The sequence below is a fragment of the Rissa tridactyla genome, chromosome 15 (assembly GCF_028500815.1).
Source record: "Rissa tridactyla isolate bRisTri1 chromosome 15, bRisTri1.patW.cur.20221130, whole genome shotgun sequence".
NCBI lineage: Eukaryota > Metazoa > Chordata > Aves > Charadriiformes > Laridae > Rissa > Rissa tridactyla.
Genome location: NC_071480.1, coordinates 14050746 through 14062061, shown reverse-complemented (window position 1 = coordinate 14062061; position 11316 = coordinate 14050746). Strand labels below are relative to the sequence as shown.

At 51.8% G+C, this 11316-nt stretch overlaps 1 protein-coding gene across 1 annotated transcript; it reads right to left on the bottom strand.

Moving 5' to 3' along the window:
- Positions 1–4048: 4048 nt before the first annotated feature.
- LOC128918106 (uncharacterized) lies at positions 4049–5989 on the bottom strand. Its single transcript, XM_054221987.1, has 4 exons — positions 5861–5989; positions 5296–5419; positions 4682–4825; positions 4049–4556 (listed from the first exon to the last, which is right to left on the bottom strand). Exons 1-4 carry the CDS (start codon positions 5987–5989, stop codon positions 4069–4071), a joined length of 885 nt encoding a protein of 294 aa, XP_054077962.1. The 3' UTR covers positions 4049–4068.
- Between the last annotated feature and the right edge of the window lie 5327 nt (positions 5990–11316).

Genomic DNA, 11316 nt, shown 5'->3' with positions numbered 1-11316 from the left:
CGTATCCAATCTCATTACAGTGCGCTCAAGAAGGTGCAATTATTCTTTGATTTATGCTCGTATGTGATTTAGAGTGACTAATTGCTGAGAATTCCTCCCTCCTCCTAATAGTCTGCAAAAGGAGTGATTTTAAAGCAAAATAATTATGTCCACTGCCAAAAGGAATAGGAGATAAAAGCAACTCCCATTACCTGCAAATGGCCCCACATGTATTCCTTGTCCATAGCAACAGACACGCTTCGTGCTGGAATAATGCATCGACTGTATATTTAATCCTTCACCCAAGGATCTAAAATAGCTTTCCAAGGAACCGTTAGCTGAAGGATCCCCACGCAGCCATAGGCAAGAAGACATGGAAGTTGTGAAACAGCCCAGCTTTGTAGCTCAGGGAGGGAAGAGAGCCCTGTGACTGCTCCGCAGGGAAACTACAGCTGGAGGAGCTGAGAAGGGACAAGTAGGTCAAGACGTCTGGTTTTAGGATGCTTTGGACACGTTACAGTGATGCTACGGCCTCCTGCTCTGAGCTCGATGCTGTCAGTAGCCAAATGAGGTAGTTTAAAGGCTGATGGGTGGCTTTTTGTGTGGCTCTGCAGAGAAAGGGTCTCCAAAGGGAGGGTTGCAATGCCACCCAGGGACCCAGCAGTTGTGCTGGGACTATCAGCCTAACAGGTAATCAATGGGTAACAAGACTTCTGCTAAGATCTGGGGTGGCCCAGGAAACGGGGCTGCAAGAGGAAACGTTGGGAAGCCACCACTTTCAAGTCTGCAGGGACCACAGGCGTCCTATGCCCCTTACGCCTAAGTCATCCTACGTCTGCGCGAGGGCCACCTCCAGCTCTGCGGGAGCAGTGGCGTCATGATGGGGGGCACCCGTGGCAGAGTCCAGCCGTACCACCTGGGGCTTTTGGAGACCTAATTCGCGATGCCTTGGGCTTCACCCATGTCTCCACCAAAAGCGCTCGGCGAGGGACAGCAGCGCTCGGCCAGGCTGTCACAGGACACGATGCCCCTCCAGCGACTGGGAGATTCGGGGGTCTGCAGTCACCAAAGCACCTCACAGCCCAAAAACCACAGGCAAAACCTCCTCACACACATTGTCCACTGGTGTCCTCGGCATCTCCCCAGCCTGGCCGGGGCGGGTGCCGCACTGCTGACCTGGCTGGGCAGAGGTGTCAAGGGAAGTCAGGTTTGTTTTTTGGCTTTTTCTCATTCTCAGCTTGTGACTCAGTTGTTATCAACCGTTGTTACCTTCACATCTCCGGCAGGTCAAGAGAGGACCACTGCATTAGTTCTGTGTCACCAAGGAGAGCTTAAATGTTGTGATTAAAAAATTCCAGTCTCGCATAGTCTACTCAGACATGCGGGAAGAAACCTTTGCAATTAGATTCCCTGTGCGCCAACAGGAGGGCAGAAGTTCCTCCTTTTTTTTTTCCTTTTTTTTCCCATGACTGTATTCTGCTGTGATTTTAGAGCAGCAGGGGAAAGAAAAAAAAAAAAGCCTGTTTGATTTTCTTCATTATGCTGAGCCTGGTTTTACTTTCTGATTGCCAAAGCATGATAAATGGAACAGAGATTACCTAGAGATTTTCAAAGATTTGCTTTCAAATTTTATTTTTCCTGACCCGCATTAAGCTTGCAGGTTTTATCTACACTTTGTTCTCACAGCAGAGCAGCATTGCCGTATATTAATAGCTGTATTTTTTCATTTGAAATTAAAACCAGATAGCTGCTTCTCATGCTTTGCTTTCAAATCCTATTTTAAAAAATGTTGACCGTGCGTGTGCTGTTTTTCTTTTCCTCTGACCCTGCTGGGTCTGTAAAGGACAGTCACTAATGAAATGCTTTCCTGGATCTCTCTGAATTACTGAGAGCAGTTTTGTAGATTTAGGGACAGATTTTAGAAGGCATAATGTATAGATAAAAGAAAAATGTGGTTTCCAACAGAGAGACAGGCAAGAAAAATAAGATTTAAAAGCAGGACCTCTACAATTAGGAGCTACAGACAGCTTAGACATGATAAGACAGCCCACGATGTGCCTGGGTGCATCTTTCAGGAGCTAAATGCTATTGGAAGATCTTGTCCTCCACAGTTTAAGGAGAAATGGACAAAAATCATCTCATGGCTGAGAGCCCCCCAGCCCAGCCTGTCTGTGCTCTCGAGGAGAGGTTTGGAGGAGGGTGGCAGGGGCCGGGCGTGAGGAAAACATGGGGGACACACACAAAAGCCACCCCAACATACCTGATGGTGTTTCTTCTGCCGGAGCCAAGAGAACTGACCCGCCTTCTGGGTTTTCCAGGTGTGCATCTTCCTCTTTCTGTGCCCATCCATGAGTCTAAGGAGGTCTCGGGGCAGCTTGGAGACGCGATGAAAAGGTTTCCTTGTGCCACCTGCCCGGCATGGGGAACAGCTTCCGTATGTGCACCAGGACGGTGTGACAGTGCGGGAGCTGGCTGTGTCCTCCAAGTTCCTGGGGAAAGTGCTGGAGATAAAAGGCCCAAGGCAAGTTTCTCTGCTGATGCCCTGCTTTGTTATCACAGGGATGGGAAACACGGGTGCACACAGCGGAGTGAGGACAGAGCATCCCTTGGGTGCCAGGGCACCAACCCCAGCCATGCCGGGACCACCATCACCCAGCGCCAAGGTGAAGCCCTTCGTGCTCAGACCAGCCCAGACCTGTCTCCAAGGCTCAAGGTTGTCCTAGTGACATTCTCCTCCAGACCTGACCCCAGGAGCTTTGCTTGAACTGGAAAGCGGCTCATTTGGAAGGGTTTTCTATAGTTCCTCCAGACCCACTCAACGAGCCCTAATAATAACTCACCGCCTTTCTATTTATACATGGGAACAGCAGTGAGGAACGTGGCTCAGGCGGCTGCGGCCACACTGCACCATGGCTCTCCCCCTCTGCCACCGAGCTGTTGGTCCCTGCTGTCCCCCTGAGCCCCGGCAGCCCTGCCATCGTGCATGGGAAAGGCCGTTTCCCAGGGCTCTCTCCTTTGGATACGCACACATTTATTTGGTTTTGCTCGTTGGCAAGGGGATATTTTCTTTTTAAAAACAGGGAATGTTTTTGTAGCAGCTCCTACCCCACTTTGTAAAACAAACATTTCCCAAGCGCTTGGTGTTTCAGATGATGTGATTGTTACTGGAACGTCAGCGCGAACATCAGAAAATGTATTTTTTTTGGAGCCTGGGGAGTTTGTGCTGCCCGGCTCCCAGCGGTCAGATGGGATGCTGAGGACCGACGGATGCTTTCGGCCGAGCCAGCTGGATGCGGCCCACATTAGGGCTGAGTTGGAAACGCGTTTGGGTTTAGATTTAGATGCTGAAGCCCATGGCAAGCTCTCGCCAGCCTGCGTGCGGGAGGGGAGCATCGCCTCCGCTTCGGCTGGGCCGGCTCGAGCTGAGGCGCGACTCAGGCTGAAGCTGCCTTTGCTGGTTCCAGTCTCACAGGGACTGGACATTTGCAGCCAGTTCTGCTTCTGCCCACGGCGTTGCCTCTGCTCCCCATCCCGACAGCATCAAACCCCGTAACTGCACTTCTGGGAGAGGCTGGAGAGAGTTTTTCCTCTGATACATCCTCTCACTATCTTCGCTGCACACAGGATGCCAGATTTGTTGAAAATGCTCTGATCTGTTCTGACAAATCCTCTGCTCCTAAGTAGATAATAAGCAGAAAATCTTCCTAAATCAGTCCCGGTTTCGGATCTGTGCCCACAACTTGTTATTCCTTTCACACCAGTTAACTGCTTCTCCTTGCCCCGGATCAGGAACATCTTCAGCCCCTCGAAGGAGAAAGGGGGCACAGATTTATGGCTGCTGAAGTCAGCGTGGGACCGGGTGGAGTTTTATGACTGTAAAAAATGACAGTCTGATTTGTCAGCATTAATGCCCAAGTGACCAGAAACACTCTTCTCGGCTGAGCAGGGATTAAAGGTTGCAGATAGCTGTAATCCCAAACTGCAGCGGAAAGTGCTAGGATCCCTTTTCATCACATCACCAGTGCAATGAAGCTGGTACTTGGATCTGACCTGGAGGAGAGAAGAGGAATATGTCCGAATAATACCTGTTTACTTTTCCTCTCTTTTCAGTACCAAGCTGATATACTCGATACCGAGACCCCTTTGGCAGAGGCGGGGTCTTGGGCTCCATCTCCCCCCAGACTCGGGCCGGCTCTGGTGCTGCCCGTGAGGTCTGTGCATGTATCGAACAAACCAAACTTCCTCGGGGAGGTTCACCGGGGACACGCTGAAGGAGCGCACATCCCCGCTGGTGGTGGCCGCTGCATTCCTGTGGCCACCAGCCACGTCCGCAGCATCTGTGGTCCAGCTTTTTGACCTCCTCCTTCCATCTGCAAATCCTCGGGCGGGCGTCCAAAGCCCTTGGACGGCAGTGCAGGGCTGCAGAACAAGGCTGTCGCTCATAAGAGAAGCGGCGGTGCCATCTTCAGCATGGAGCAGAGGGGCCTGAGTGGGCTGAGCCCCTCTCCCAGTGGTCGGGGGCTCTCCTGGCTGGGCAGGGTTCACTTGGGAACCGGAGCTTCCCTTCGGATGGGTGCCTTGCACAGAAAATTGGGAAATTCTGATGAAAGATTCTGCTGCTGTTCTAAGTTTTCCCTAAGAAAAGAGAAACTCTTTTCTGAACAGCATGTTCTTTTTTTTTTTTGAAGGGTTGCAGCATTACCTGGTGAGTTGTCCTCAGGTTCGGCCCCAAATCCTCTTCTCTTCCCATGTTTCTGCCACTGGAGTCTGTGCTCCCATGTGGTGAGCGCTCCTCCCTCGTTGATACTCACAACCCAGGGCCCCGGGATGAGGGTGTCACCACCTCCTGCTGGGAAATGAGGGTATGAATCGGTCTTGCACCCAAGTCCTAAAGCTCTTCCAGGCTGTGCGTGATTCAGTCCTTCGTCGCCCTCGTTTCTCGTTAACGCTGTCTCTCTAATACAGCAATACACGGTGGGAGCCACACTCCTTTGGGGTTGGGGAAGCGTTTGAGTGAAAAAGCGACCCTGGAACAGGCGGGCTGGGATGCTGTGGCTGCCCGACTGCCTGGAGCAACACGCGGCGCAGGAGCATCCCCTGACACGTCACTGCAACAGTCTTGAACGTTATTATTTTTCACGCAACCCTTTCTCAGGCCCAGGCCCCAATGGTCCCAGCAGGTACTTTTGCTCATACCAGGACTATTTTGCACCAGGACTTCAGCTTACCCCTGCCCCATCCACCCCTGTACCCCCCTCCCTTAGTGCACAGCAGCATGGGGGGGGGCTCAGTCCCAACGACCCCCTCCCATCCGACCTACCTCAGCCTGCAAAGTGTCAACAAGGAGTGATCTCCATGCCAGAACTGGACGCGGACACGGAGGGCGAGGGATGCCATGGGGCAGCACGCACCCTGACGCAGAGGGACCGGGGGGGCACAGCTGGCATTAGCCGCCCTTGGCTGGTCCAGCACCTTAAGAGGTGGCAGCAGGATGACGGGGTGGCAAAAAAACAAACAGACAAAACCCCACCAACCAAAAAAAACCCCGCTGCTGGGGAAGGCAGGGGTGTCCCGGCGGCGTGCCGGGGTGTGCGGCGACAGTCCCAGCCGTGCACCGCCGCGGTGTCACCAGGAGGTGGCACAGCACGAGTGGAGATGCTGCGGGGAGCGCCGCCGGGCTGGGACCCGAGAGGGGAGCGAAGGGATTCATTAGGGCAGTTCCAGGAAAAAAAGAAGAAGAGACTCGCATCTCCTTTCTCGGAAATCCATTGTGCAAAATCCTTTCACCAAAGAAAGAAAAAAAAAAAAAAAAAAGCACAAAACCCACATTTTATTTGGAGAGAAGGAAAAAATGAGCACATTTCCCCCCAGCTTTGAAAACACGCAGCTGTCCGGACATCCACTGTCTTGTGTCCCCATGGCCCTTCCGCATGAGCGGAGCCTCTGCTGACTCCTGTTCCTCTGACGGGTGCCCTTGTTCGCTGCTCCGGTATCCCATCTGCCAGTACATTCCTTAAGGAAACTTAATTCCCAGCTTTTATCATGTTAACAGCAGCTTGCAGAGTTTTTTCCCGCAAAAGCAGACCCAGCAGCAGCACAAGGTCTGCAGGTCTTGGTGGCTGAGCGAGGACGGCTCGTGGCCCCTCAGCCTCCCACTTCCAGGTCTTGATCTGCTGATTCCCACACGGGATTAAGTGCGTTTTCCCCATTTAGCCCGTCTTCCCTTGTGGGAGCACTCTTTAGGCACCTGCGTCTGAGGTGATACAGCTGAAAATGGCAAACTAGTGTTTTTTTCTAAGCGTTGGCAATTTTCCCTTTCTAGCAAAGGCAAAAGAGAGGCTGTAGAATCAAGAGATCAGGCGTTACAGACCAGAAGAAAGATTTGCTTTCAGTGAAACACTGACTCACAGCGCTTCTGCAAGAAACATCGCACTTCAAGAAAATTATTCTGAATATTTCACTTGAACAGGTGATTTTGAAATATGTTGCTATTGTTCGTAAACCAGGTACCACGCCACTTAGCCCATGCCCAGTTTGTAACCAAAAAAAAAGCTGATTTCTTCCCAGAAAAGAGTTCCTTCTCTCCCAATTTTCTCTTCCTTGGCATGTCAAAAGTTAAACAAAACAGTGACTTAATGGGGTCCCAAGAGAACAGGGACCAAGCATCTTTTTGGCCCCTTGTTGGGACCCTTTGAGCAGAGGGGGACAAGGACAGGGCAAGGGGCTGCTGCCGCTTCCCCCCCTGCTCCCTGGCTCTGGGGTCCCCGAGCCCGAGGGCCTGTAGCAACTCTCTATGGGAGGCTTTTTTTTCTTGCAGGAATTTGTCCAGGAGCTTTTGAAACCCACCTCAACTTTCACAGCATCCTCAGGGATGCGGCTAACTTCACGTCTTGCCCTCCCATCTCAGGCTGGAAGAGTCACAGTGCAAGACACCCCCGTGGAGGGCACGGGGGACACACACGGAGCTGCTGCTCTGTCCCTCCCGCTCAGAGGGTCCCCATCTGTTTGCCCCTGTAACTGCTACAGCCAAGTCTTCCAGGAAAGTCTCAGGACAGTAGAAGGATGTTCTGCAAACGCAAGAAATGAGATGTAGAAGATGTTGTGCAATCATCTGCTCACCGGAGCCCAGTTCTCGCTTTTCAGTCCCCTGTGAGAGGCAATTGCAATTACAAATCCCCACGTGAAATGTGGTGTAGCCCTGCTACGTATTGTTGGCAGGAGTCTTCTCTCCTATCCTGAGACGGGAAAAAACAGTGGTTTCAAGGCCAGCTATTTTTCAAATTAAAGCAAGGAAAAAAAAAAAAAAGAAAAATCATGCTTCTTTTTGTTGTTCTTTCTGAGTTCCTTCTCAGCATCCTGAAAACCCTTTAGAGGATTTGCATTTAGCACATGAAATGAATTTCTGACGGTGAGGCCAAAGAAAACCGAGGTGCGTGGGTGGAGGAAGCCGTGGCCTGTGCCAGCAGCCAGCGCCAGCCAGTCGGTGTCCTCAGCTGCCAAAGGTGAGGCCGAGCACTGCCCCAAACCCTCCTTGCATCCTACGGCACTCGCTTTAAAGTCCGGTAATAAAAGCTTGCTGGGACCAGGGACATAGGGAATATTTCCACTGCAGCCCAGTACAGACCTTGCCTCTCGGTCCATCTGCGGACGCAGTACTTACACAGCTGGAGAAACTTAAAAAGACCATTTACAAGTCAATGCTGACAGCGTTACCTACCTTCACGGCAGGGAATTGCTGCTATCCGTTACCTCCTCGGAGAGCTGCGGAGCCTGATGTGTGGTTATTGGAGGCTGGAATCCCACCAGGGTCCAAGGAAGGTGATGGTGGGCAAAAATAGCTTCCTTCGATGGGAAGGAAGATGTCTTAGGACATCTTGGCAGGTTTTGCGGTTGGAGGAGCCGATGGCTGGGCTGGGTCTTGGCTCTCAAGGCAAGAAGACTTCTGCAAAGAAGGGAGACGCTCAAAGCAAGGCTCAGGCTGGTGTGGCCACCTGCAAGAGAGCTGATTATTTATAGGCGTTATGGGTTCCTACAGCTGCATCCATTTACCTGGGAGAGACAAAGTGGGTGACGGTAGTGACAATTCTTCCTGCAAACCTGTGGCATTTTAATGCCACAATGACACAGAAGAACCCGTTCCAGCATGGCCCAAATCCAGGGGAAGGATTTGCCTTTGGCATCTGGGCTCCCACTGACATCCATCACCCATCTGCGACCCAACTCAAGACCTCTCCAGGGACATTAATTACTGGACTAGATGACTTCTGATATTTTCAAATAGGCAACATTCATTCTGAAAAGCATAAGACCCTGCAGGAGGGATGTGTTCAGTCCTCATGCCGGTGGCATCCACCGGGACCACGGACACACAGGTGCGTTTCCAGCTCAGCTGCTGCACAGCCCATGTCCCTCCTCACCTGTCCATAAAACACCATCCGATGCCTGTGCCAGGACGAAGATACACAGGGACAAACGGGATACCTCCATTTTGCCTAGAACACAAGTTCATGAACTTCTGTTATCATTCAGGCACAATCTAATTGAAACATCATGACTTACACAATCACCTCCCTCTCTGTCCCTCTTCCACTCTTTTAAAAAACTTTTCCTGCTTTATCCAGCTGGACAAGCTATCCTTCTGCCTGCTTTGAAGTAAATATTTTGTTGGGTTTGGCTGCTGCCACAGCCACACATTGTCTTCTGCCTGATATTTTATCCATCTGCTGCTAAAGGACTAGAGAATATTTTGAGCTGAGAGTCTACAAAGGGATTTGAGGTGCTGAGTAGAGTTAAGGACCACCAATGCAAGAGAAAAATCTTCTTCTCAGCTTTCACGTGAGTAGTAATTCAAGCTGAAATGCCTTAAAAATGACAAACTCTGAGAGATGCTTGTTACGACATCCCGGTACTCACGTGCTGCAAACTGGAGAGCGTACGCTGGTTCGCATTAGCTGAGGAACGGATACACCCTGTTCACCCCCTCCGCGGTTCACATGCCGAGATGTAATCCAGCACCGATTTCCTCTTCTGTCTCAAGCGAACGGAAAAAGAGAATTGGACTCCCTGCGCCATCGAGGTTGCCAACATCTGCCTTGCCTCATTTCTTCTGCTTGAAGAACATCTGGCTCTGCTCTGGGACAACCACGTGCAGCCAGTGGTGTTGCACAGGAATGGGTTGTGCTGCCTGCGATAAAGCCCCTGGTGGGTTTGCCATCCGGAGCCCGGCGTCTGCCCGGCTGGGGATGCTCGCTGCCCTCACGGCATGGGGGACCGCGTGTTCATGGTGCCTGCCCTTCCAGAGCAGACACAAACAACTTTCTGTTTGATGCTGGTCCTGTCTCCTGGGTTTTTCCTTTTTTTCCCCTGGGTTGCTCTGAAGAAAGGAGGCTGTTTGTTCAGTTGAGCTGTGAGATCTGGAGGTGCCTGCCCAGGAGGAAGCACACGTGGCCCTGTTGTGAAGGGGGGGTACAGGAGGGGCTGCACAGGGCTGGGTATGGTGCCTTTAACCCCCAGGACACAATCTTGTAGGCCGCCGCAGGCAGCCCTGCTATGGGCTTCCTGCAGGACACCAGTCCTTTGCTTAACATCACTCAGCTTTACCCTCCTCCTCCAACTCCACTGAAGTTTGTCTCATAGATATTTTGAAGCTTGCATCATTGCTTTTTGTGATGTTCCTTGAGATTCTGAGAAATACCACTTCTTGTTTTTGTGGTTGTTTCTTACTTGCACTTACGGGGAGTTGCTTAACTAGCATTTGAACTAGACAACGTTCGTATCTCTGTCACAGCTGCGAGAGGACGAGGAGACCTGGAAAGCTCCGTCATTCCCGTCCAGACATTTTTCAAATACCTCTTTGCTCCCCAAAACCTTGCAGGGTGAAACTGTGTCCCCAAGCTCCCAATCCTTGAGCACACGTGTGCCTTGCTCCCCCGGTCCCCAGCACTCAAAAACTACCGGGGGTCACCATTTTTCTCACCTAACCATGGGCCGCTCTTGGCTGTCACTCCGGGATGCCCGTTTGGGCGCTGGGGGCAGCTGGTGGTGAATGGCCCTTTGTGCGCTTTGTCGCTTTGCTGCATAAAGAGGGCATTGTTAAATCTAATAAATAAGAACCTCCCTGTTAATAAGACTAAGTTATTGCATGAGTTACTGCGGGGAACGTGCAGCACCCGCAGCAGGGAGCTGGCACAATGGATGCACCCCGCAGCGTAGACAACACGCTCTGCTTCAGGTTTATCAGCAAAGACGCTGGACGTGGAGGGCTTGTGCTGTGCTGGAAAACAAGGAGAATAACCAAAATGCTAGGCCGGTTCTGGAGTTGGTTTGTGTGCAGGGCGTTTCCCACTGGGCTGGCGGGGCTCGAAGAGCAGGTAGAGCCAGTGCCGGGGGACGGATTCTGCCCGCAGCCCTTCAGCTCAGGGCAGGGGGAAGGAGAGAGGCGGAGGCGACCTCTGAAGGGAATATTTAAGAAGCTGGTTCATTTCCAGGAAATCTCTCTCTTGTTCTTTTGCTTTTCAATGGAAAAAGCTAAGTCCTCGTGAACTTTTCGAGAACTTTTGTTCGTTCCCTCTTGCCAGCTGAGCTCCGCTTTGTGCTGGGGACAGAATCCCTTTCTCCAAGCGCTGGCCACGGGCCAGGACCTGGAAATCTCGACTGTGTGCTGGCAATGCCACGAGCCCCGTCCCCCTTTCCCTCTGGGCAGATGCAAAGCCCCAGCTCCAACCATCTTGCCTTTGGGGGACTCCCCGTGGGCCTTTTTCTTTCTCCTCCGTGTGCTGGAGACGATGGTGCCAGCTCTGCTTGCTTCGTCTCCCCCTGCAACGGAAAGCCCCAAGTATCATGGAGAATAACAGCCAAGGCAGGACATACTCTTCACCATGCAATTTCCACAAAAAAAATTTCACCCCCCGGCCCTGCTCTCTGCTTTCTTGTCTTCCCTGCAGCCCAGCACGCTCCTCTTCCCTGCTCCAGCTCCCTGAGATGCTCTCTCCGGGACAGGATTTGTTTGCTGGGGCTTTTATTACTGTTTGCATCTTTCCATCATTCAAAGACCTTCAAAGGGACCCGGTCCCCTGGTCCTGTGTCGTAGAAAAGAGATTTCCCAGTCAAAGCGAGGGTCTGTGTAAGAGCAGAGATGCGGAGGGCAGAGGGGAGGGAAGCCAGTGTATTTACGAGTCCACTCAAACCAGCAGACGCCACAGCAGAGGGGTCCCTCTCACCAGCAGCATGTCCAGAGGCGCAAACCAGGAAATGCTGATGAAGAAAAGCCCAGCAGGAATGGGTTAATGATGTATAAACTGTCATTACATCAGGAGGCTCAAGGCTTGAGTTCTCCAC

Coding starts and splice junctions, on each gene's coding strand:
- LOC128918106 (XM_054221987.1), bottom strand. CDS start 5,989: ATGTACTGGCAGATGGGATACCGGAGCAGCGAACAAGGGCACCCGTCA. Junction 5,420..5,860: donor GGATGTCCGGACAGCTGCGT/GTTTTCAAAGCT, acceptor GGCTAATGCCAG/CTGTGCCCCCCCGGTCCCTC. Junction 4,557..4,681: donor ACCTGAGGACAACTCACCAG/GTAATGCTGCAA, acceptor TTTCTGTGCAAG/GCACCCATCCGAAGGGAAGC.